Source organism: Penicillium macrosclerotiorum (assembly GCF_028827735.1).
Source record: "Penicillium macrosclerotiorum strain IBT 26536 chromosome Unknown utg000003l_segment0_segment0, whole genome shotgun sequence".
In the NCBI taxonomy this organism is placed as follows: Eukaryota; Fungi; Ascomycota; class Eurotiomycetes; order Eurotiales; family Aspergillaceae; genus Penicillium; species Penicillium macrosclerotiorum.
The window spans coordinates 2,551,138-2,576,880 of NW_026643083.1; the positions used below are offsets into that span (position 1 = coordinate 2,551,138).

At 50.9% G+C, this 25,743-nt stretch overlaps 9 protein-coding genes across 9 annotated transcripts; 2 read left to right on the plus strand and 7 right to left on the minus strand.

Moving 5' to 3' along the window:
* Positions 1-826: 826 nt before the first annotated feature.
* N7462_003814 (uncharacterized protein) lies at positions 827-2,116 on the minus strand (the record flags this gene model as incomplete). Its single annotated transcript, XM_057075540.1, has 1 exon — positions 827-2,116. The coding sequence occupies one exon, from the start codon at positions 2,114-2,116 to the stop codon at positions 827-829; it is 1,290 nt and encodes a 429-aa protein (XP_056935045.1).
* A 4,085-nt stretch (positions 2,117-6,201) lies between these two features.
* N7462_003815 (glycoside hydrolase family 76 protein) lies at positions 6,202-7,807 on the minus strand (the record flags this gene model as incomplete). Its single annotated transcript, XM_057075541.1, has 4 exons — positions 6,202-6,783; positions 6,862-7,335; positions 7,385-7,626; positions 7,708-7,807. 4 exons carry the CDS (start codon positions 7,805-7,807, stop codon positions 6,202-6,204), a joined length of 1,398 nt encoding a protein of 465 aa, XP_056935046.1.
* Positions 7,808-9,659: 1,852 nt separating this feature from the next.
* Positions 9,660-10,445, plus strand: N7462_003816 (uncharacterized protein; the record flags this gene model as incomplete). The annotated part of the gene is made up of 2 exons (XM_057075542.1): positions 9,660-10,241; positions 10,269-10,445. The coding sequence occupies 2 exons, from the start codon at positions 9,660-9,662 to the stop codon at positions 10,443-10,445; spliced, it is 759 nt and encodes a 252-aa protein (XP_056935047.1).
* Positions 10,446-10,695: 250 nt separating this feature from the next.
* On the minus strand, positions 10,696-12,158 carry N7462_003817 (bifunctional ornithine acetyltransferase/N-acetylglutamate synthase; the record flags this gene model as incomplete). The annotated part of the gene is made up of 2 exons (XM_057075543.1): positions 10,696-11,629; positions 11,701-12,158. The coding sequence occupies 2 exons, from the start codon at positions 12,156-12,158 to the stop codon at positions 10,696-10,698; spliced, it is 1,392 nt and encodes a 463-aa protein (XP_056935048.1).
* Positions 12,159-12,999: 841 nt separating this feature from the next.
* Positions 13,000-14,712, plus strand: N7462_003818 (origin recognition complex subunit 2; the record flags this gene model as incomplete). Its single annotated transcript, XM_057075544.1, has 1 exon — positions 13,000-14,712. One exon carries the CDS (start codon positions 13,000-13,002, stop codon positions 14,710-14,712), a length of 1,713 nt encoding a protein of 570 aa, XP_056935049.1.
* A 233-nt stretch (positions 14,713-14,945) lies between these two features.
* N7462_003819 (uncharacterized protein) lies at positions 14,946-15,603 on the minus strand (the record flags this gene model as incomplete). Its single annotated transcript, XM_057075545.1, has 2 exons — positions 14,946-15,098; positions 15,226-15,603. The coding sequence occupies 2 exons, from the start codon at positions 15,601-15,603 to the stop codon at positions 14,946-14,948; spliced, it is 531 nt and encodes a 176-aa protein (XP_056935050.1).
* An 824-nt stretch (positions 15,604-16,427) lies between these two features.
* On the minus strand, positions 16,428-17,273 carry N7462_003820 (uncharacterized protein; the record flags this gene model as incomplete). The annotated part of the gene is made up of 1 exon (XM_057075546.1): positions 16,428-17,273. One exon carries the CDS (start codon positions 17,271-17,273, stop codon positions 16,428-16,430), a length of 846 nt encoding a protein of 281 aa, XP_056935051.1.
* Positions 17,274-18,668: 1,395 nt separating this feature from the next.
* Positions 18,669-20,137, minus strand: N7462_003821 (dolichyl-phosphate beta-glucosyltransferase; the record flags this gene model as incomplete). Its single annotated transcript, XM_057075547.1, has 3 exons — positions 18,669-19,013; positions 19,115-19,894; positions 20,024-20,137. The coding sequence occupies 3 exons, from the start codon at positions 20,135-20,137 to the stop codon at positions 18,669-18,671; spliced, it is 1,239 nt and encodes a 412-aa protein (XP_056935052.1).
* A 1,626-nt stretch (positions 20,138-21,763) lies between these two features.
* N7462_003822 (uncharacterized protein) lies at positions 21,764-23,989 on the minus strand (the record flags this gene model as incomplete). The annotated part of the gene is made up of 1 exon (XM_057075548.1): positions 21,764-23,989. The coding sequence occupies one exon, from the start codon at positions 23,987-23,989 to the stop codon at positions 21,764-21,766; it is 2,226 nt and encodes a 741-aa protein (XP_056935053.1).
* Positions 23,990-25,743: the final 1,754 nt, after the last annotated feature.

Below are 25,743 nucleotides of genomic sequence, written 5' to 3' on the forward strand. Positions count from 1 at the left end.
TGGTGGCTTGTCCTTAATGACCGCCACAGGAACGCCGATCGGCAAGGTACCAGGCACACACGAACCGCTCGCCTTCGACAAGTGATCTAGATGAGAGAGGTCATGTCTTGTCGATGCGGCCACAGGTGTAAACAGCGTGCATGGGCAGCGTTATCGAGAATGGACCCGGGGCATGCATGCCCTAACCGAGCCAAAGTGAAGCTTATGCAAAAGCCCGAGTAGACCGAGCATCCGAGCTGTCGTAACCCTCAGTCGGGGAGTGATAGTCTGGATCCTCGCTGTCTGTGGTCTGTGGGCCTAACATGGGAAAATAACAACACGTGGAGCTGGCGGTACTTGAAGGTCGCAGAAACCATGCAAGGGGTCAATGCAGGCGCTCAAACACCCAGCTCCCCATAGGAGATGCCTGGGTGGCCAATGGATGTTCAATTAATCCACGATTGGCCAGGGTTGACAGATCACACGCAAGGAACACCAATATCAAAGACCACAGGAGATATCATCGGGGCCTGGCCAAAAGCCGGGGTTCGACCGGCACAAGTCACCCTGCGAAAGAGCATGACCCCAGAAACAAAAAACAGGGAGGTCTGAGACAAAGTAAAACAAGATCATATTGCAGCATATCCAGCGTATCTCATGAGTCGTGGCAAACATTTGGTCAGAAACAAAAAATCGTGGGTAGTCGCAACGACGGGCTGTACCGAAATGACAATCCTTAAAAAGCAAAACAGATAGGAGGAAAACAAGAAATATTTCACAGGCAGATCCCAAAATGTAGATAGATCACAAAATTAAACAGTAGATGGTGCAGACAATGAATGGTTCTTCAGAATTTGCCAAAGCTTGATAGTCCAAATGCAGTGCCAAAATTGGTTGCGTTCCTGAATTTGATTTCTGGCTCTTGTTCGCTCTGGTGAGGTAGCTCCGGGTCCGGCTCATTGGGATCAACAGACTCCACCGAGCTGGAAAGGATGCGCTTGGCCTGGTCCAGGAGTTTCTGGTCCAACTCATGCAAGAAACTGTTGTCATGCTCCTTGTCGTTGGTGAGTCCGAGAGGCCCTTTGAGGGCAGGATCGTCAGGCAAATCGGGAAAATAGGACTCAGCATTTTCAGTTGGCTGGTGGACCTCTGTGACCACAGGCGCCAGAGGGGCTTCCTCTTCCTCGCACGGAAGGACCTCGGTAATAGGAGAAGCCTCCTGGGTAGAGCGTTGGCTGATATCCGCCTCGATGATCGCCATCGGGGTGTGCCCAGCGTTTCTCACAAGGTTCTCATTAGGTGGGCCGAGTTCTGACAGCTTCAGTTTGAGACTGTTTCGGTGTTCCATGTCTGGCCTTGCAGCGACTGAAAGGGCGGAGGCTGGAGCAGGGGAGGTCTCCAGGGGCGACGGGGATGGCGGGGTGATTACTCTGGCCACTACCCCAGGTGGCAAAGCTGTTGACTTCAGAGTAATGCCATCCAGGCGGCTGTCGAGCTTCTCGATCGGCACGGGCACACTGACAGTTGGCCCCAAGGCGTCCACTGCCCGCGCCCGAGGCGAAAGTGCCGCATCCAGGGATGGAGGGTTACTGCCCCTCCCTTCGGTGATCATAGATAGGCGACTGTTGTCTGACTTGTCTTCATCTTGAAAGACCCTCGTCGGTCGACCTCCTGGACTTGACCCTTCCCACACCTGCGCTGAATGGAGGAGGCCATTGTTTGTCCCTTGATACTGTGGAGTCCCGAAGGCCAGTTTGGGAGGTTGTGATCCAGAGATGCTCGACTGGCTTCGTTGTGATTTTAACCATGATTCTAGCTCCGCGATCTTTGCCCGCAAAAGCGCCCGTTCCTTCTCCCATAGCCGTCGCTCCTGAGCAAATAGCTCCCTTTCTGTCTCGAAATTTACACGTTGGCTCTGGAGGAGCTGTCGTGATTGATCAATATATGATGTGTCTATAGAGAAAATGCCGTCGGTGGGGACCTGTGTGGACGAGACGTGTTGATATTTAGAATTCATGGAGGGCGTGCTACCAGCAACGGACTTTGCGCGACGAAGAGGCGTCGCAGTCGGCGAAAACCGAACCTCTTTGTAGACGCTTCCATGCCCCTCGGGCAATTTCATTGTTGTGGATTTCATCGTGTCGACAGGGGGGAAGAAGGTGTGCTGGAAGGTCCGTGACCCCGACGGTTGGTCGCGGTCTCAAATACCGTCCGGTGGCGGCTCTGGCGACTTGACGGAGGGGCAGTGGATCCTTGTGATCCTTATCCACGACGAAGCGATTACCAACAAGGCACTGGCACGAGGCTAGCTCAATAAGGCTTCGCTGAAGAGTGATTTTTGAGCGTTAGCTCTGCGAGATTGGATTAGGACATAAGTCAACGGGGACGGTCAACCAGAGCGCATCGTAGCTCTGCAGGGCCACAGTGGGGAACATACAGAGAAGGCGGTCAATCAACACCGGTTGTATAGAGAACCTGGGCTTCGTGTTGAAGGCCGCATGTACAGGCCATTCAGTGCGTTCATGTGAGAGTTCCGACCGAGTCCCGAGAATGCCAATAAAGGCACTATTAGTGCCTTACACCGCCCCCCAACCCTTCCGGGTTGTGGGTGCGCCACACAGTAACCCAACTTCACACAGTAACCCAACATTTTCCTAAACACCCTATTTTTTACTTCTCTATCCAACACCACCATCAAAATATGCCTAAATTCGATGAAGCCCGTATGGCTGAGGCCTGCCTAGCAGCATCACGCGTTGCGAAGCCAAATATCGCCCGTTTAGCACGCGAATATGGCGTTAATAAACATACGTTATACGATCGCATTAAACGTGGAACAGGGCCTAGGAATGCTAAAAAGGGGGTTGGCTATGCCCTAGAACCCTATCAAGAAGAAGCCTTGATTCGCTGGATTCAACATATGAACGATTGCTATATGCCTATCACTCCTAGGATACTAGAAGCGTGGGCGAATCGTGCATGCCAACGCGTCGGGAAGCCGTCGGTTAGCAAGATGTGGGCGTATCGCTTTATTAATAGGCTTCCTAAACATCTTCAATTAGGGCCTACTAAGCAGTATACGAAGGAATCAAAGCGAATACTAGCAGAAGATCCAGCAGCATTACAGTACTGGTACGATCTACTAGCCCAAACGATCAAGAAGACAACGCCTGCACGTCTAGTCTATAACTTTGATGAATGCGGCTTTCAACCAGGCGAAGGAAGGTCTAGAAACGTTATATCTACTACTACTACTAGTAGTAGTAGGAAGGTAGTAGACCTTCCTCAGCCAGACCAAGGCGAAAATATTACGTCTATCGAGTGTATAGCTGCCGACGGGTAGCAGATGGAACCCTGGTTTATCTTTAAAGGCAACGGTATCTTTATAGAATCTTAGTTTAATCAAACAGACGACCTACTACCAAGAACTACTATTACTACATCGCTAAACGGTTGGATAACCGATAGTATAGCAGTTCAATAGCTTCGATTCTTTATAGAATCAACATGCGACCGTACGAAATCAGGTGAAAAACGTATCCTAATATTCGACAGTCACGGTTCGCATCTTACATTCGAATTCCTACACCTTTGCGAAGAGAATAATATCCTACCTATAGGATTCCTACCACATACTACACATCTTTGCCAGCCGCTAGACGGTAAACCGTTTCTAAGCTATAAGCAACACTTCCGCTTAGCGAATAACGACTACGCGTTTTAGGGTGGAAGCCCTATCGGAAGATCAGATTTTCTTCGAATAATCGGTAATATTCGGAATAGAGCGTTTAGCCAGCGAATTATTCGTGAATCGTTTAAAGATCGAGGGATCTATCCAGTCGATAGTAGAAAGGTTATTAATAGCCTTCCTATCCAAGATTACCTAGATCTTACAGCGCCAGATCTACAACCGCTTTATACAACACCTTCACTACCACCTATATCTTCTTCTAGTATCGACCAATCGCCGCCTAGATCTATACAGGATCTAGAGAAGAATCAAAAGAAGATTGCTAGATATCAATAAGAAGATCTTACACCTAGGCAGCAACGCAATCTTGACCGGTTATTTCATCATAACAAGATTGCTATAGAGAACCTAAATCTAGCGAACGATACTATTCGCAAGATTAGGGAAGCTCAACAACCACTACAGCGCCCAATCACCAAGCGCCAGGTTAAAACACCGCTTAGCAAAACAGGGGTACTCTCTATTAGAGATGCAAATCGTTCTATTGCTAAAAGAAATGAGAAGGAAACAGAGGCAGAGCGGAAGCGGGTAAGGAAGCAGTGGAAGAAAGCGTATGGAACATCACCACCACTAGAACCTACACAGGAATCCCAGGCATCGTTAGATAGAGCAGAGGAAGCACGTCAGAACAGGCAGGGTTTCTTTCTAGATACTAGTGGGATGCAGTAGTAGATAGGGGAAATAGGAAAAATGTTGGGTTACTGTGTGAAGTTGGGTTACTGTGTGGCGCACCCACAACCCGGAAGGGTTGGGGGGCGGTGTAAGGCACTAATAGTGGCTTGCAGGTCAGCTTCGCCGACAAAAGTCCAGCAGGAGTACCACGCGTCCAGAGACCACTGGCAGCTCAGATGGGTTACTGGCTCCGATGGGGTCGATTGGGCAGCTTCAAAAGCCACGCTGGGTCGTTGGGCAGATCGTCGTACAGGTTATAGAGGTTCGTGAAGGAAAAGAGTCGGTCTCGCGTTTGTCAACTGGACCACTCGTGACGGAGATGCAGCAGAACGGATGTTCCTGTGGCAAGATGGAGTCAAATGGAAGAACGTTGACCGTGGAACCGAGGTTGACCTGATCGCAATCTCCACCAAGTAGGAACCCGAGTAACAGGGTCACAAATGAAACCAAGCACCGCAGAACTCAGGGAGTCCAGAACGTTCTCGGGGAGTTGCTTGTAGGCTGGAGGTCGTTTAAGTCATAAGTCGTCGGTCACAATCGGCGAAATCGATGCGGATCTTCATCTGACCCAGATGACGTCAAAGGGGGTGCGGATGCGACCCCCGGACTTCCAAACCGAGACGTTCTCGTGTCCCCCCGCGTTTGCCGAAAACGGTAAACCGAATGGCGAGCATATGAGTTTTCGATCACACAGTATGCCAAAGCATGAATTGAAGAGTGCTGGGGAATGGGGAAATCCCCCGGGCCCCAAGATCCGGTTCTGGTCATGCGGCTATCGCGATTGATGACTAGCTTCCATGACCCAGCAAGCCACAAAGCACGTTTTGTCGGGGGTTTGGCAAGACATCGCATGATCATCCCCGGGTTGTGATCGGGCCGTCCTTGAATTTGACCTTCATTGAGTTTCATGAAACATATATATGTCGCTCTTGGTCAATCGCCAGATATGTATCAATCGTGTCATTGTTAATAGGGCACCTAAAGGGCCTAGCCAGGCCACCAAAAATATTAAAGACAATATCCTACACATCCCTACATATCTACGGGTTAGACTGCGGGATTTCACTACTTTTCTTAGGCATTTCTATCGAAGCACCATCTTCAAATAGTACTCGAACCCATTTTACAAAGAGCGAGGATTAAGAATAGGCTAAACTTTGATTCTTATGGACTGTCATTAAACCCAAGCCTCAATTTGTATATTCGATACCTACGACTAAAAGTCTAGCCGCAGTGATTATGATTAGGCTGCTTTGGAAACAAACGGCTTTAATACTGTTGTTTCAAAGTGACCAGCCGTCATCCTATCGCAGAGGACAAACAGCCAAGCAATCGCAGCCAAAATACCGTGGATATCACTCAATGTTGGTATGATATTTAGTATTTCATTGATTTGGCTCTTAGGTCTAGAGAGTCTTGCCCAGAAGTTACCTATTGCTAAGACCAGCAAATCAGTTTGGGGATGAAAGGTGGTGCAATTCATCACAATATGGCCGCAGGTCCCTGAAAGTGTACCATTTCTCCAATCTTGTAAGTTCTGGTTATACTACAAGAAGTGATTGACTGATAAAGCACTCCATGACAGTGAAAATTTTGCGAGTGGTTGTGTCCGATCAAAGGGCAAAGACTCGTCACATAGAATCATTTGTTCTTTTCTCGAACATGTTATGGCGTGCTGTCTATCATCTATATATGGAAGTATACGCTTTGGCTTTGGAGTCATTCTGAAAACTGAAATTATACATACATTGTTCTATAAATTTGATCCCAGGTTTTCGAATGCAAATAAAAAACATTTACTAGACAGAATCTATAAACAGAAAGGCCACCCCGCCTACCATACCGGCCACAATGATCACAGTCAGGATTCCAGCTCCTGCTTTGTCTCCTGTTGTAATAGCAGGCAGTGGCGCAGTTGTTTCGCTTGTTCCAGTACCGGCATTCGGATCGCTTGTGCCGTTGCCTCCTGTGGCAGTCGAAACTGGACCGGAGGAAGAGTCCATGAATTTCAGCATGACAGCACTCATGATCTGGCTACCACTGATGGCATTTTCCATTGAATATTGGCCGTCATACCCACCATACCAGCGATTACCACACTGGCCCTTGTCATTGCCGGTACACGAATTTGCAGCACCTTCAGCAGAGGTTTGAAGTCGTGGCAGAATTTGGTCACGAAGAGAAGGAATCAACAATGCAATATCTGCAAGCCACGATACTGTGAGGCCTTTGAAAAGTGGCCCATTTGCATCTTTATAACACATGTCGGAATCTTCGCAAGTAAAGTCTGTGATAACACCTCCATGTTTGGGTTGGAAAAATGTGGAATATAATGAATCCATCAGATTGGTTGTTCGGTCCAGCCATTTGGAGTCGTTTGTCTGTCATGAGTCGGGTCATTAGAATTTTGAACAGAGCTTCAATCTTGTGTGATGGATGAGACAAAGGTCAAAACTCACATAGGCGTACATGTAAGCGGCGCCTGACAGATAGACACCATAATTGTAGGTCCATCGGGTGTTGTCGGGAAGACTGCAGCCATCAGGGCCTCCGGTTCCAGCTCTAACACTATCTCCCACTGCCCAGGTCTTATTATTAACCAAATTCACGGTGGTGGACCAGTCCCAGACCTTCTCTGCCCACGTAGCATAGTCCTGTTCCTGGTTATACCATGCGAGACGGGCCGCAAGCATGAAAAAGCCACCATTTGACACCGAGTTCTTCATAGTATAGCCACTCTGCCAGCTCTCTTTTTGCCATCGAAGGCCACCTCCACAGATACTGGTTTCCCACCCGTTTCCTTGTGTGCTCTTCTGGTTGTTAAACACGCCTTGTGCGAGCGTGAGCCATGTGGCGCCAGTTGGCCGATTCGGGAACTTCATCTCCGCCGCGGTAATCGCCGCTAGGCCCCAGAACATTTGATCATCGTTTCCCTGGAGGACAGTCAGAAGAACTCATACAGATGTCGGAAGGATGACATACAACACCGATTGCCCACGAAGGCATATAGTCATTGTCCGTACCACCCTGGTGTTGCATTCCGATAGAAACCTCCTCGTTATAGGTTGTGTCATTTGTCGCATGCCAATAATTCAGACAGGCGAGGAATAAAGCCGCGCCTGTCCACCAGGACCTTGAGATGAAGCCTGGATTGTCTGTCCCATTTTGAGTATAGAAAGTCATCATATTCCACGTGGTCTCGCTCGCGGCATTTTTGATCGATTCTATTGAGAAGATATTTTATGAGCAAGGATTCGGTTGAAACAATAGGAGCGAATACACAACGCGATGGTTCCGTTCCATACCCTGATCGTTAACATCTAGGTCAAGCGCATAGACATGGCTGGTAAGGGGCAGAATGTGTAAGGCCGCCAGGGCCATCCGCCTGGCACCCTGCAACTTCATTGTGCGAAAGATAACCGCAGCTACCTAGGGTAGCCAAATAATCAAGGTTTGTCGCCGCGAGGTGTTGAAGGTTCTCTTTCGGAGATAGAATCAAACGGTGCGGAGTTCCAAGACAAACGATTTTTCTTGGGACCTGGCTAAGCACTAAGGGTTCAGCCTCCGTGTCGCGAGGCCGGTTTCACCTGCTTTTGCTTCTATTTGTGGGTCAATCAACTCATCGTCAATCAATTAAATACACATGGGGCTGCACCCTTGGAAATTAGGATGGACCCTGGTAGCGTGGCGAAGCACCGGGTCGATTTGATTGGAGTAATTCAGCCCAGACCCTGGGTACATCAGCCAATGATAAGGGAGGAACTCCACTCCATGCTCTTTTCAACCAATGGGACTCGATACTATAAGTAGTCCTTCTGGAGGGTGATGTCACATCAGCTATGTCAGCAAGGCCCTGAATTGAATCGTGAATCGTGCTCAGGGGAGATTGACAATCATTTGTAGCTTGGAGCCTGTTGTAGCCACTCTCAGCACAATCATGATACTGTTTACCGAATGCTCCGTACTGTAAGAAACAGATTACCCCGGATCTGATTTTGACAGCGGAAATTAAATCTAAAGGGATTCCTTGTACCAAATTACCCATAATGGTTCTTGGCAGTTCATTTTGGATTCAATACCGAGGCCATTTCAAGAGCGCCTCTAGTCTTATGTGGGTCTTCTAACCGTCGTCATTCTGGTGGTGTATACAGGATGATAAGCTCAAGCTAAGTAAATTAGCCTTTTGATATCATGTTAATATTGTGTCTAACAACGATCATCTGCGATTTTATCAATATTGTGCCTAATTTAGCTAATTTAGGAAAATACCTCTTTACGCACCCCTTGGAGTGCATTAAAAAACCATTTCTATATTCATACAATGGTCCTGCTGCTTTGGGAAATTGACATTTCAGGAAATTGCTAAGGGTAGATAAAATCTAGATTGTAGTTTGCACAGAGAAGTCAAGGCCAGATACTTCTCAAACAGCCGTCAATTTTGCAATTAATTGTTCCATTGATATGACCCAATTTCACTGCATCTATTTCAGAACTACAGATCAGTACTATAGAGGCAAAGACCTCGAGACAACATTGACGTGGATTATTGTATGAGAGGAAAATCAACAGAAGCTGGCTACTCAAAGCGACGTTAACTCTCAGGGCTCTGGAACCATTCTGTCCTTCGAAGAATGTATATCAAATAGAACATAATTCGAAGCAACAATCAAAATGGACAGCTCTTGTATTTGAAATTACATACACTTCAGACATGGTCCATGGAATAGAAATGTGAAAGACTTAATATCGAGATACTTGTGACACTACTATTCTCCGCACTTGAGTGTTTGTGCTCACGTACGAAGGCACTCCTTGCTCCGTATTCGTACTCCGTACAAGATACGGTATGAGTGTTTCAATCTGGCCCCCAAATAGACTTGCACTCTAAACTTCGGTCTCAATCGATCCGGATTGGCTATGGATGCGCCCAGTCCATCTGCCAAGAACGATGGCCTTTCTCGACTGCCCCCACATGAATGGGGGCTGTAACAGACGCCCGCAGAAGGGTTCTTGTAATCCACCTTGACATCATGAAACTCACGGCCCGCACTGTAGAAGGAGCTTCCAAGAATAACTCTATGTAAGGCCATCGACCTATACCAGAAAAGAACCTGATCATCAGGACTAGTCAAGGAACGAGAATGCGTGTTGGTTTACATAAACCTGGAGGGGGACATCTCACCAGCTGCGGAAATGATCTTGATAGCGGACTGCTCCCCTCTTGAAGTAGTGGGACATTTGAAATCATTCTAAAAAAATGGCACCACTTTTACAACCTCTCAAGGCGCCCGTCGCTATCCGCCCAGAGCATGTCGCGACTGCGCCAACCCGACTTCGCGTGAAGCAGCACACCAAAAGCTGGTCGGGAGGGGACTTCACCATCTTCGCCAGTCCAGATACCGATACCGAAAGTGGAGAGTCCAGCCAGGCAAACCCAACAGAACTCTTCAAAGTCGACGGCGACGTCGTATCCTGGAGCGAGCGAAAGTTCTTCCGTGACGCTTCGGGCCTTCCTCTTTTCGAGCTCCACCGCAAAAAGTCCGGGGTGACATGGTTCGTCAGCTTACCGGGCGCGGATGATAGATCTATTGCGACGTGCGCCCCCCAGTTCCATCTGCTGAAGGACAAATTTGATGTGTACATCCAGAATGCTGCGGCTGACGGTGCAGAAACCAAACTCGAAGTACGAGGCAATGATATCTGGAAGTATCGAACAAATGTCTACTACGACGGCGCCTTAGTGATGACGACCAAAATCAAAGGATACTATCAAGTCTATATCCCAGTGAAACGGCCGGAGTGGGATGTCCAAGTGGCACAAGGATTCGATCTATGTCTGGTAAGTTATCATTTCTCTAATTTCGAGACTAAGACCAGGAGCAACGAAGTGGGTATTTTGCTGAAACTTTCATTTCAGGCCGCGATTATCACGGTCATGCTGGCCGACGCTCTGTATAGAAGCAGCCTTCAGTCCTCTCACACTCGATCCGAGTCCAGCTCATCAAGGCCAGAGTCAGATCAGAAGTTGCCTGAAAAGTCTTAACGATGATCTCTTCATATCGTTTCCCTCTCGCAAACCTAAAGAATGGCGACGGAAAGATGCCAGGCCCTAAAATCCAAGGTTCAGTGGGGATATCCTCCTTTCCTCCGAACATTATCAGAATCTCATATGATGGACGTTGAATTTCCAAGTCAAGCCCCTATGGTGATGCTCAGTCATAACATGAAATAGAGCTTATTGTTGTATTCTTATATCCGGATTTTAATCGCTACAAACAAAGTGCTAGACTTTTCTAGGTACGGTAGTCACCGTTGATAGTCACGTACTCGTGACTAAAATCACAGAACCAGTAGACAGCATCCTCGCCGCCACAGCCAGCAGCGCCCTTCTCACCACCGCCAAGGTCAACCTCAATCTCCAGGTCCTCATTCTGCAGAATGGCGCTAGCGCGTTCCTCATCAACGGCTTCGGGCTCGCCGTTCACCAGCAGCTTGAGAATAGGGCTGCCGTCCACAGGACGGAAGCTCACGGAAGTGCGCTCAGGCACAACAGTGCCGTCGGCGACTCCCTGAGTATAACCAACAGCGCAGAGGATCCGGCCCCAGTTGGCATCACGGCCGTACAAAGCCGTCTTGACAAGGGGAGAGCGGGCAATAGTAGAGGCGATGAGACGGGCAGACTCGTAGTCGGCGGAGTTGCGCACACGCACGGTCACGAACTTGGTGGCACCCTCGCCGTCGCGGACAACCAGCTGCGACAGCTCCTGGGCAAAGTCGGTAAAGATGGCTTGGAGAGCCATGTAGTCGGCGCTAGCCTCAGAGGCCGAGGCAGGAGCTTGCACAGTTTCTCCGCCCGCAGCACCGTTGGCGAGCACGGCGATGGTATCGTTGGTACTGGTGTCACCGTCAATGGAGATAGAATTGAAAGAGCGGTTCACGGCGTGCTTGAGGATCGATTGGAGAGCGGCAGGCTCGACGGCGGCATCAGTACACAGAACGCCCAACAGGGTGGCCATGTTCGGGTGAATCATGCCAGCGCCCTTGGTCATTCCGGCCAAGCTGTAGGTACGGCTCGGGGACGATGGGAGGGTAAAGGTGCGAGAAACAAGTTTCGGGAAGGTGTCGGTGGTGCAAATCGCACGGGCAGTGCTGAGCCAGGCATCATGGGACGAGGCAAGGTTGGCGTGTGCGGTAGGAATTCGGTCAAGGATCTTGCTGATGGGCAGTCTATGAGCGGAATTGATTAGTCGCGTTCTCAATTGACCATTACAGGTCTGTAATCGAGTGATGATGCTGACCGCTGTCCAATAACACCAGTGCTCATCACCAGCGAGCTATCCTTCTCCGCACCGCTGCACTCATCCACCTTCTGGCCCATGGAAACTGCATCCTCCAAGCCACCCTTGCCGGTCACGGCATTGGCGCATCCAGAGTTAATGACAACAGCGCGGATACCCTCACCCTTGCGCGACTTCAATGTTTTCTTGCTTACTTGCACCGGCGCAGCCTGAAACTTGTTGGTGGTGAAGACGGCAGCCGCCGAGCATGGGGTCTCCGAAGCGATGAGGGCAAGATCCGGGAAGCGGGTGTTGGAGGCCTTGACGCCAACATGGGTACCGGACACTCGAAAGCCCTTGGGATAGGTACCCGACGTGGGAATGTAGCGCTGCTTGGAGGCCGGAATGGCCATGTCCAGAGGTGCGGAGTAGCATCGGACTTGGCCCTTGACCATGCGGGCCAAGGAGTTCGCTGCCATTGTGGCGGTTTGTGCGTTGGAAACCATATGTCAAATATTCAATGTAGCCAGACCTGCTTCACTGATCATGTTCAGTCCAAGCTCTTTATCTGGGGAGGTTTGGGGAGGATTCGAGTCGGTGAGTCAACGTACGGGGAAGAAAAAGATACCCGGTCTCGGCGGTCCCGACTCGGCACGGAATGGCGTGGTTCAGTATGAACCCACAATTGCCTTGGCTGATAAGAAGACACCAACTCCAAAGAATTTTCTTGGGCACAGAATATAAAACAGAAAGAAGATGTAATGCACGAAGACGGAACTGGAAACGAAGCTACGGTGCGGGATTCGGTTCTTCGCAGTGTTCACATGACCTAAGTTTATCGTCGCATCCATGGATCATCGCGAGCCAAATTGTAGATTGACTTTAATTTAAAGCTACAAATCACTCGTCGTTGCAGAACGGGCAGGTAAAAAGTACGTCGAGAGGGTGAAGGTCAAAATATGGAGTAGACTCGAGCCGTAAGCTAGGCCATTGTCACAAATTAAGCTGCTGAGGCGGAGTCGGAGAAACCCAAAGGACCCGCTGTGCTTCGAACGCCTTTCGAGACTTTTGAGACTCCGCGATTTCGGATCAGACATGACAGACAGTTGGACCTTCACATTCCAATCGCCGATCAACGTGTCAGGTCCCTACATTGTCCTCCCCTGCATCCAAGAGACGGCTGCAGTCCTTGGGAAACGCCCTAGCCCCTAAGCCCGCCCTTGCATCGCGTCCCTGTGCACATTCTCCGGATCTGATGGTATTGTTGATTCCCTTCCCCGTTGCCTCTCCATCCATGGACCGTTCCCTGACTTGCCCACCATGAAGCGCAAGCTTTCGGATTCCGGTCTGGAAAATGACCACCCCGAGGTCTCGACTCCGAAGAGGCCGCGGACGGCGTTGTCGCAGACCAGTGGCGCGCTGAACGGACACGCCCCAACCCACCCTCCCACGAACGGCGATGACACCTACGAACTGGTCCCGACGCCGCGGAATCAATCCACGCCCAAAAAGACCAGCGGGGTAGCCCCGACTCCATTGAAGGAATCAGGATTGAGAACGCCTACCCACAAGTCCAAAGCCCGCTCGCTATTTGCGACGCCTACGAAGCCGAAGACCGCGACCTCTGCTACTCCGTCCCGCATCAAGAATGCAGATCGCTCTGCGAAGAAGAAGAGCGCCCAGGTGCTTTTTGAGCAGAACGAGGATGGTGCCTGGGATGGCTCGGCGCAGCTCGCAGAGGAGATTCTCCAAGGGGACGAGCCCGAGGCTGAGCAGGACCAGGCTGATGACGCAGTACTGGAAAGTGTTGAAGGAACTGAGCAAGGGAAAGCCACCGGCAAAGAGGCCAAGGCACCCAAACGACGAGCTGGCCGGCCCAAGGGTGCTAAAAACAAGCGGTCTCCCACCCCAGAGGGCGAATTGCCTGCACATGAGCGCTATTTTTTCCAGAACCGCGCCAATACCCTCAAGACATCCAATACTACTCTCAACAAACTGACTCTCTTGACCCATGAGGAATATTTCGAGAAGTTAGCCCAGTACGTCGACCCGTGCAAGGAAGAGAAAGAGTATCTACATTCGTTGCACCAACGGTCATTTGCGCAGTGGTATTTCGAGTTCGAAGAAGGCTTCAATATTTGCTTGTTTGGCTATGGATCGAAACGCAGGCTGGTGCACCAATTCGCGGACTGGCTCTATCACTATCGCTCCGCCGCTGCAAAAACCCCGCCCATCGTGGTCGTCAACGGCTACACTCCCGGTATCTCAATTCGTTCAATCTTCGCGGCCATTGCATCAGCCATTCTCGGCGATGCTTTGCCCTCCAAGCTCGGTGCGCAGCCCACCGAGGTCCTGGAGCTTCTGCAATCGGCGCTTAAATCGCGGCCAGCTGACGAGGAACCTATCACGGTCCTGATCAACTCGGTTGACGCTCCGCCCCTCCGGCGAGCAGCGAACCAGGCTCTCCTCGCCCGTCTCGCTGCAACTCCGCGCATCCGCCTCCTCGTGACGACGGACACGCCGAATTTTGCAGTCATGTGGGATATCAGCCTCCGGGACCAGCTGAATCTTGTGTTCCACGACAGCACGACATTCACTCCGTTTGCGGTGGAATCCAATGTTGTTGAAGAAGTTCACACCCTGCTCGGCCGCAAGGGCCAACGAGTTGGCGGCAAGGAAGGTGTTGGCTTCGTGCTGAAGAGTCTGCCCGAGAATGCCAGGAACCTCTACCGCCTTCTCCTCACTGAGGTCATCACCGCCATGGACGAAGGCCACCTGTCCGACGACGAAGGCCCCGCCGACGGCGGTGGGAAAGGTGCCGACGAGAATGGTATTGAATTCCGCCTCCTGTATCAGAAAGCGACCGAGGAGTTCATCGCATCTTCTGAGATGATGTTCCGCACTTTGCTCAAGGAGTTCCACGATCACCAGATGATCACATCGCGCATGGACCCCAGCGGCATGGAAATACTTGGCGTGCCGCTCTCCCGCGATGAAATGGAGGGCGTGCTGGAGGACCTAGTATTGGGATAATCGCCGTCCTCTCCCCCTCCTGTGGGAGTCTGACATCAATCACAGACAGTTCATGATACCCCTGTATAAAAATACAATATTCACCAATTCACATTCGCCGTGCCCTGGTGAGCACAACGACCCTTCAAGTTGTATGCTGTATGGAGTAGACTCCCGAAGGGGAGCACCGAGAGCTTTTTTTATTTACAAAGAGAATGCCCTCGCTCACCCCCCCCAATGCTGATTCTGATTTTCTAAAACTGCGCGAATGCCGCAAGAGCCATCATCGCCCCGAAACTAATCTTGAACGGCCGGTGCTCGTTCACAGCCCGCCGCAAATCCACATTCTTGACATATTTCTGTACACGGTCGAGGGGCAGGATGTTGTACCCCTTTGACGCGGCCCACTGTATGCTCGTTAGCATTGACTCTTGGTAGACGCGGTATATCAACCCAGAACAAGCTCTTGTCGAGAGCCCTACTGCCCTGGGAGGAAGGATTGGGAAAAGGAGGGGGTTTCGTATAGTCACGTACCTCGACGAGAACCACGCCCATACCAATAATGACCACCAAGGCCTTGGAGAAGGCCCTCAATCCCACGCCCGCAACAAGACCCAGCACACTGCCCAAGCTGATCTGGCGCATGTTATCCCGTGTCAAGAACCCGGTGCGAGCTTGCGCTCCAATGCCGGTTCGGCCCTGCTTTTGCAGCAAAGGGTCATTGGGATTGACGGCCCAGCCGGTTTCGGAATTGCCCTGAGTCTCGGGGCGGTAGTAGGGCGCGCTGTATTGGCATTGCATTGGCGCGGCGCGGAAGGGAGAGAGGGGGTGGAGGGTTGCCGCGGAGAGACCGATGCCGAGGCCCAGGCCGAGGCGGAGGATGGTCGGCGGGGAGAAGAGGGGGAAGGCCATTGTGAGGTTCTCTACGGAGTAGAATGGGAAGAGAGGGGAGAGTAGACGGCAAATAGATCAAGTATGGTCGAAGGTGGAGGAAGGAGAAATGATAATCACGGGGCTCCCTTGAAGCTGTTGGATTGGATCCGTGATGTCATAGGCGGTCACCTCCGTCCCAGGTGCGCTCGCAGCAGGTTGGGATTGGCTGCTTGGACAAGACGGGGTTTGTTTTGGTTGGGAACAACAGGGGGAGATGGTATTTTCAGTTCTTGGGCTGCTTATTCATGAATACACATGAGAGCGAGCAAGGATGGGTACGTGGATAGCATACCAGCTACATACTGTATCCAGCAGCCTGTCAAGGTATGCACGGTTCGAATCCCGAAGTCTGGGGTAAGTCCCAAGCGGCCAAGAGCAACATGGGAATAATTTCTGCCACCTTTGCCCTACGTGTGACCAGAAAATAAAACAGAAATGAAAGTTAGGATATATTTAAGAAGCAGACTAGTATCTTAGCCCAGTAAACTGAACACGCTCGCTAATTAAACTGATGATAGAAAGGGCCAAGCCGACAGAGGCAAACTACACCATCGTGAGGCACTCTAGTCGGACACCATTGCCTATCTAGGCAAGTGAGTGCTTTGTCATGACTTATTTAGATGAGATGCATTCAGCAAGCGTTCCCAGTCTGTCTTTCAGCATCCACACTCGGATATCACACTGCAGAAACCAGGCACCCCCGCAACACTCCACGGTGCAGACAGCCGATCCTCTCCAAATGCATGTCCGCAGGTGGCGTGAATGAAGCACAAACCGATCAAATAAACCAATGAGTGCCTCGGTCACCAACTCCAGGACGCTGTCGGCTGGTCCGCACTGGAGAGAAGCAGCATTTTTGCAGAATCAGCTGCAGGATGATGCTTGTTCGAATCCAGTGCAGAATATTTGGCGAATCTTCCACCTTCAGCCGCAGCGCGCCGACCCGGTGAGCTACTCCGCCAGACAGTTTGACGGGCTTGGTCCAGTAGATGATAGTCGCTGGCTGGCAGGGGGTAGAACGTGAGTTCTTTGCACAACGCCCCATAGTGAGTCGCAAGCTCGGCCACGCCGTAAGCTGCTCGCTCTCGACCGCCAACAGCCGTGGTAGGGTAGTAGAAGCGTGGGTCCAGGTAGAAGAGTGTGCTGCGCCAATGTGGTAGTTTTTGGGCCAGGAGCGTACTAGCCCTCGCGTACTGCTTCAGACTCCGTTTGGGAACGCCATTCTGGGCATGGACGAAGAAGAAGACCTCGAAGCCCACGCTGCAGATACAGTGGCGCGCGGTTATGCTGAGGGTATCTAGAAAGTCCCCAAGCCGGTCGAGGTTAAATGAGTTCCGAAAGAATAAGGTATGTTGGGAGTATAGATAGACCTCGGCCTCGTCGTGGATCTGGCGATTGACCGCGAGGAGTTTGCGGGTCGTGCCATCTTCGCCAACCCAGCTGGGACACATGGAGAGGGCTCGGTATCTCCCACGGACTGTAAAGACGTTACCCCGATCATTGACCACAATCAGTGGCTTGTTGACGTAGTCGTTGGGAACGGTGAGAGCGTATCCATATATCTTCAATCGAAGCTCAGCCGGCAACTTGAGGAAGTACGGAGTCTCCGTGGGCTTATTTGGCATATAGGTTTTCCGTTTGGATGCCATCTTGCGTTCGTGTGGATCTGTTCAGTGCTTGCAAGGCTGAAAATGGTAGGTGAAGGTGCTTTCCTCGATGGCTGTCAGTCGGTTTGGTTTCTAATTCTCCGAGTAGCAGGTGACACGCTGATCAAGATGAGATATCATCTGCCTAGCCTTTTGGTATTTGAGGATGTATTGAGTTGTAGATTTATTAAACACCGTAATGTGGCGCGTGAGCGGTAAATAGACATGGCAAGAGTGAGAGAATCGGGCGAGGCCCTTGGCTGTCATGCCATGTTATATATTGAGAGCCCAGCATACGATCAGCAGCCTTCGTCCACGCAATGGGTGCATTACTGCCTCGATCATCCCACAGATCAGTCACAGCTCTAGCAAGGTGCTATGTCAGGTGTGTCTGAAGACGCGGCAAAGCAAGTCATTTTCAAAGGCCATCATCGCCCTGGGTACAGCCGGGCCCACACCGGATCACTCTGAGCCAACCGTTCGGCCGGCAGGGGATGAATGCTCTTTTAGATGATGCCAGGATGGGCCAAACCATGGCCAGCCAAGACCACTAGAAGTCTTTTCATGACAGAAAAGCAGAAGATCCATGCTGGATCGGGATCACTGGAGGGTTGAAGAACGGGAAGGGAATAAATATCCGGCCGCAGGAGAATGACGGGCCGACCCCCTTCAACCCTTTCTACTATGCAAAGCATCGCCGTGCGCTGGGAGATCAACATGTTGCAGAGATGAAATACAATGATTCTTCGGATCAACGTCTAATGCTGGTTGTTACCAAGTTTTGCGCGGGGCTGGGTGAAACTAAGGAAGAGTGCAATGCGGCATGGGGTTACACGACGCGGCGCTTTCGCCACGACGAACTGACCCGCCAAAAGAATAGCCTGAAGAGAACGGCCTGACGACACCGCTAGATCAATGACTCGCTAAAGCATCAACCTAGACGTAGCTCGCACGAAAGAGAAAATAGCACATCCCAGCCGATGTGAAACTACGAATTCAGGATAGGGAAACATTTCCACTGGAATGGATCCATGCAAGTGTATCACATCGCGAGAACCGCTATCTGCCCAACCGCATTGTGAATTTGATGGAGAAGAAAGAACTAGACAGGCTCATTATCAGAACTCCGACGATGGGGTTTGAGTATCTCCCGGAGTAATTCCGTTAGGCCCGAAATTCTGATATACACATACTCAAACTATTCAAACTTGCGGTTCCCGAACCCAAACAGGCGAATATCCAAGTGTCACAAGATGGCACTGCAGCATAGAGAATTTGGCCGAACTAAATTGTTAAATTGGAACATGCCGAAAAAGCCCAGAACTTTAGAGTGGAAATAAGGTATACATGAAGAAACCAGATGTAATGGATTTGAGACTATAAATGATTTCCTGCAGCTCATTTTTGCCTATACACGCCCAAAGACCAGGCAGCTCGCAAGACCGCCAGTCCCCAGGCCATACCAATGCTGTCACGGATGACATTCAGTTTACTTCCACCAACCTCGCGCCAGCCAACCGGCACCTCTGCCACGGGAACATTGGCGAATTCGGCCAACATGAGCATCTCTACATCGAAGATCCAGCCCTCGGAGTGCATGTACGGAACAATATAGGGCAAGGCGGCCCGCGAAAAGAGCTTGAACCCACATTGCGTGTCCTTCACAGTGGCAGTCTTGGCAGGCGTCATGAGCCACAAGATCAAGTGGAAAGAGTGCATCAGGAAGTTGCGTAGCTTGGATCGCTGTAGTAGCCAATATTAGTATCCGGATTTCTGTCTCTTGGCCGCAGTCGTGATCACGGAAAGATGATGTCGGCACAGAATGTCATAGTTGAATCACTCACCTTGACAACAGCCTCGCTGCCCACCATATGCGCTCGCGATCCAACAGCCATACCACGGCTCTCGCCATCCTCGATCTCCTGACACGCGGTGACCAGCTTGCCGAGATCCTCAAACTTGCTGGCTCCATCGGCATCCGCAAACACGACATATCGGCCACGAACATGCCGAAGGCCGTGCGTAACTGCGCCTCCTTTGCCGCGATTATGGCTGAGGGTGACGACCCGAATCGTGCCCGGTGGGATATGCACACCCTCGTGCGCCTTCGGGGTCCATGGCCCCGCATAGCCCTTGGGGTGCAATGAGAGCTGGTGATCTCTGGCAAAGCCGAACGCCACCTGTTCTGTCCGATCCGTCGACCCGTCCGAGACAATGATGATTTCCCATCCTCGGTCCGATGCCGAGCTCGTGGCGTGACCGTTCGTCGCGTGGCCGTTCGAGGCCGGCTTCCGCTTCCGCATAGATCGGGTCTCGACGGGCCCGGCCTGGTTGTCTCCTCCTAACGTGCCGTACATATGTTCCAGGTAATTCACGGCTTCTTCCAGCATGCCCGCAAGCCGGTCTTCTTCGTTGTAAGCGGGAACCACGACCGACATGAACAGCTCCGCGGGTTCAACGGTGGGTTGTTCTGCGGCTTTCTTTTGCGCATTGAGGGCATCAAGCCAGCAGGGAAGGGGTTCGGGGTCTGTGACGGCGCCGTCGCTCGCGAGGGATCTATACTTCTTTTCTTCGGGGAGGGCCTCCCGTGGTACCGGGGCGACGAAGAATAGAAAGAGGAAAAACTAAGAGCAGTCCATAGAGCATCAGTCAAGAATTCTCCATGCCCAATCGCTAAAAAAAAGGCAGGGTGGGCTGGTTTGCCAGGGTCCCGGCGCGCAGGAACGAGCGGGGAGAGCGACAGGCAGACTCACCAGGACGAACAACCCCACGGCTGAAGCTAGGAAAGTGAGCAGTAGAATTGATATTGGCACATCGGTCACCGCCGTGATGCAATGGCGGCAGATGTCACCCCATGATTCTGCCATGGTGGAAAGAGGGAAGCAGCTTAGTCGAGCGCGGAGACAGGCGAGAATGAGGGAGACTCGTGAGATGCCCGGAAAACAGAGAAGGCAATCACTCGGCCAGCCATGCGATGCAAGGATCAATTAGAAAATATTCATGGAGACCAATCATGCGCAGGAAAGAACCCTTAATTAAGAGGGGGAGGAGGGAGGGGAAAGGAAAGAGGGGAAACGAAGGGGGCGTGGGGAGAATAATAATTGATGTTGCATGTTGATAATCGCCAGCTTGGCCTTTTATCGGCCACACGGCAACGCGCAAGCTTTACACCCAAAATAAACTATAGTGGAGCGCGAGTGTCTTCGCGAGCACGTTTCTCGGAAAGTCACGGATTTGCTTTCTTTGGATTCTGATTCGCTCAGATTCTTCTTTACTTTTCCATTTCTTGATCTCTGAGATTATTTGCGACGTGGCTGATTTAACGGGGTTGAGTTGCGGCAACTTAAGCTTGGTGACGCAGCTCGGCGGGTCCCCAGGTTGGTTCATCGATACCTGGATCTCCATTCTGCCATACAGGGAGCAAAAACATCACTGAAGCATCTTTCTGCAGGCTCGGTTGATTGTCTTGAGGGACCAATCCATTGTCATGCTTACTTTTGATGCTATAGTCTAAGGGCGCCGGGGAATAATTACTATTGTAGGGACGCGCGAACTTGGGGCAAGCAGTTGGGCTAAACGGAAAGCTCCAACAGCTATCGGGACTACTGAGATATACTGTATGGGTTAGACTATGAGGGAACCAGATACTTCCCAAAGAAAAGAAAATAAAGTGTGGCCTGGTAGCATCAAGTAGAAGATCATCAATCATCCGAGCTTCGTTATCCTGTTCTTGTGTTCTGGCATGTTTCCGACGTACAGTCATATCCACGCCTTCTTTGTAAATTCTTAAGCAATCAAAGCATAAAAGCGCTATCTGTTTGGAACAGTCCGATCCTTGGCTTATCCAACATCTTGGGGGCTCAAGACGATTTCAATACGGGTAATCGGGAACAGTCAACGCCATTGGGCTGGCAGGGTATCCAGGCTCGGCACATGCTTCAAGATGGGGTCCTTTTTTTCCTTGGGCCAGTTCCAGTGGTTTTGGATAGCCTTAATAAAACGGTATATTTGGAGGAGTTTCCATTTCGCGCAATCCAAAGTGGTGGGTTCAGGAAATCCGTCGGCAGAAGAACAGCAAGGCCTGGCTGTTCGAAAGGAACAATCATCATAAATAATGGCTGGTGTGCACGAGGAAATCCTTGGGAATGGGCTTGAGCTTCCGTTCCAGGTCTTGAGAAAGGACCTTCCGGGGTCCTCGTTCATCCAGGTAGACTGAGACTCTGTTTTGTCTGAAACTGCCGTATAGTCATAGCTGACTTAAAATCATTCCCAAGGCTTTGTGTACGTAAGGGGAAAAAAAAAAGAAACAAATAAGTCCAGCAAGATCCAGTGCACGGCGAGTACCCAATATGACCTGGTGTCGACCCATCTGTTACAAAAAGAAAACCCAAGACAGAGACATATCCAACAATGAGAGCTCTCTTAAAATTGAGGGATAGAAACGCCACCCTCAGCGCACAATGCCTCCATAGTCGGTTTCCTTCAGTGCTCAATCAACCGTCGTTATGAATGGACACAGGTGGCATGCTGTTGAGGTTGCCGGATCTTTGGGCGATGGGTGCAAAATCGATTGCTAATTGAGTTACTTCGAATCTCTGTCGAGTATACCTTATCCAACGATTAAACTGTATTTGATAGCTAATTAGCCTCTTCTCTAACATATTTTCCACTAAATAACGCCGGGAAGGATAGCTACAAACCGTTGATATGCGCACCCCAAGCCAGAGACACCTGTGTCTTCTAGGGATGGCTGTAGATGGGTCTTCGTTGATAGGTCTTTCGTCCTCTGACGGGGCTCCTTCGAAAAATTTTTCTGGGTAGTATAGCTGACTCCAAGATTGGCCGCGGATAAGAAAATCCTCTGGTAACTGTTTCATTGTTCCATCTTGAGGGGTTGGGAAATCGTCTTGCTCGATGTTCGGGAAAGGGGTGTCGCGTTTGACAAGGGTATTGAGGAAGGTGGTGATTTGTATCCAAGGGATCAGCCTTTCGAGCTGTTGCATAGCTGGCGGGTGAAGTGCCAAACACCAGGTAAAACACAAAGAGACGTGAACGCTAGGGTATATGTTGGGATCTCCCATTTGCTCCAAAAACACAGAGAGGGTATGGAAGGCCAACGAGCTTCCTTGGTAAGCAACTTGGGAGGAAATTTGAGTGATCGCCTCGACTGAGTCGGAATCACTCTCCTCCGTCTGACTTTGCAAGGCTGTGCCAGAAGTCCACTCAAGCGCGAAGGCATGAGCTTCGGCAGCTGTCTCTCGATGTTTTTGAGAAAATTCCAAGGCCATGACTGCATCCGGATCGCCATATTGAAGAATCGATGCAAAATTACAGGACATCAGGTAAACGCCCTGCTGTCCCTGGCGATCGAGATGGCGAATACCTTGTCGCAGAAGAGAAAAGAAAAGATTGGCTAATGTAACAAATTCTTCGCTGGGGCCCCGCTTAAACATCACGCTGTGCGTCGCAATAAAAGCAGTGACCATTGTATGCTGCCGAGGAGTTTGCCCATTGAATGGATTGAACAGGAGAATGATACTCTCTCGGGCATTGAGGAAGGGGCGCACGCTGACCAAGGCTTTAGTGTAGTAATAAAGCTGTTGGAGAGCGTCTGGCCGCGCTAAGACGGCTAAGTGATGCTGAATCCGCCCAACGTCGGGGCTACAATCAGCATCTTGATTATACCAGTACCGAGATACCCCAGCCCAGACCTCACGATCTCTCATATCAGACTCTTCCACAGCCATGCGATACCGCGCGAGATCGCCGAGACACTCGATCCAGGTCTCTCGAAAGGACGAAACGCTCTCCAGCAGTAATGTCATCATGGAATACGCAATGTAGATGAAATAGAGCATAAAGTCCAACGATTCGGGGAGCTTTTGTCGTAGGAGCTCCAGGAACGAATGGATGCCGTAGCGCCACATTCGCGCCGGCATAGCGTACTTTTCGGCCAGGCGTTTCAAGACAGGGCTGGCGGACGGATGCTGGGAGGCAAGGAAGAAATCGTGATGCTCATGCAGTAACGTTCGATGCAGGGATATCAGCGCTTGCCATTGTGATTCCGATAATTCTGCCCTGGACTCGGTCTGTTCCCTATCGACCTCAATGCATTTCTTTTCCACCATCACGAGACCTGCGTAGATCCCGCGCACCTCATTGATTAATTGCTCTTCTGTGATTGGATTGGTCTCTAGCTGTCTAAGCATCTCTTGCGTAGCCAAGTCCCCTATTCTCGACGCGGCCAAGGCCTGTGCCTCTGCATTGTCCGCCTCTTTCGCCTGATTGGGTTCATATTGCCCCAACATTGGCGGAGGCGGCTCATCTAGTTGCATTTCTACATCCTCGTTCCCCTCCAGTGGCATCGTGGGAGCTTGAGGGACTGTCGGACTTGAGTTGAACCTTCGTAGCTCTCGCCGCGCATTCTCCTGGCTGGATCGAAGGGACTTCGATGGCAAGCTCCTCTCCCCTTCATGATAACAGGCCAGCTGATTCAGTTGATTTGAAGCCGAGGTTGATCTGCGAGGAGATTTGAACGGCCGCGGATCGTCTTTGCGACGCAGCTTCTCGGCTCGCCCGATACTGGCACGTGGAGAGGTGAAGGCTCGCGCTCCCTGGCTACTCCGCGTGTCCAAAGTACAGTCATCCGCGAGGACACTTGTGGCCAGGCGGCCACTGGACAACGGGGGGCTGGCTGATGAGCACTGGCGATTGGCCATGCGCGGTTCCGACGAGTAGTCATCAGGAAACAAGCGTCCAATCGATCGCCTGCAAACAGGGGGTTAGCTTGACTAAAAGTTGGTCACAGAACAGAAAACTCCGCAAATAAAAATCAAAATACGAATAAAAAAATCCAAATACATAAACCAAGTCACAGATCAGTATGATCGAGATCTCCAACCACCCAAGACAACCCAACAAAAAAAAAGAAAATACGAGGTGACGCGGATGCGACTTACCTGGGTGACAGATCGTACTGCAAGGTCCTGCCCGCGCCTCGCCACACTTTGCCCAATCGGGAGGCGCCTGGCTTCGCGCCAACAGTGCGCCGGTCCTTGCGGAAGATTGGTGATGGACCGTCGCCCATCGTCCCCGATTTAACGACTGAGCATCATCTAAGAAAAGAAAAGACCAGCTTAGCTCTGTCGTGCTCGGAGCTTTTCGTGTATGGTTGGATGGTGTGGGGAGCGTTGAGTACCAACAGACTGGGACCGAAGTGGAAGCGTTCCACAGTCTAAAAATGGCGGTGGCGAGGACAGGGAGGACAGAGAGGACCGCAAGGACCAGGAAGATGAGGCAGAAGAGAGGAAGAGGTTCGGGGAGCAGCACTGGCGTGGGGTGGGTGGGGGAAGTTGAGGCATCATCGATCACCGGGGCGAGGTATGTTTTATAAAGTCTACGGGCCTCCGGGCCTGAGGAGCTCGGGCACGTAGATTGGCCCCCGAGCCCCCGAAAGGCAGGAAAACGAACCCCAAAAGTCGGAGGTGGGGGTTCACCTTCATTCGCCCATCCCGCTAGCCCCGGTTGCCTTCATTGCCTGCACTTCCCCTGCACTGTATATTCCTGTATATTCCTGTATATTCCCGATTTTAAAAAGTACCGCTGCCAGGTCTATATCCCTTTTCAACTCGGCATACATAGCCTACATGCTTGCAGCCCTAGAAATCCCGGCAACCCTGGCAATCGGAATCACGTCGCATCTATCCTCACGGTTGGCGAGGGAAGGGGCAGCCTAAGAGGCTGCCCTTCTGGCCTTAATAGGGTCGACTAAGACCACACGCCCCATCGGCGCCTAGCGAAAGCTGATTCGGAGCCCACTGGGAAGCACCCTGCCAGATATTGAAATCCAAATCACTTGACGACCGAGTATGTTGCCTAATTCGTCATTCTCTCATCCACTTCGATATATTGTTTTTTCGATTCTATTTATTCTATCCTACCAGCATTCGCATCACCATCCTCATCATGCCTGTTCTAACACGGCTAATCAAGCTGCAAGTGGGCAAAGCAGAGACTTCAACTAAGCCCCATCAGACACTTTCTTTTTTTATGCTTTGTTTTTCCTTTTTTTTTTTTTTTTTTTTCTCTCTCTCCCTGGTTTTTCCTGTAGTTGCAAGCGCCGCGTCCGCTGATGGCTCCAGGTGCCTCCCCGGCGTTCCGGTACCTACAGCCGCTCCACTCCTGTAAGCCCCTCCCTTTCTCCCCGAAACTACCTCCAGGACAGAAGGCACCCTGTCATCACCAAATATCAAACTCTCTCGGCAGTTCGAACATCGAGAAGTCGACTGAGTTGATCTCTTTGGTGCTGGTGGTTGAGGCATTTCTTGCTTTTCTTCGAGCCCTTGCATAGATCGTGTTTTCTTTCCAACAGACCGCTCCCTGATACTTTTTCCGCCGGCTCACCGGTATTTCGATGAAACCAAGCACTGACCACGCCCAGACCAAAGAAACCACCTTGAAACGCTGTTTCTAT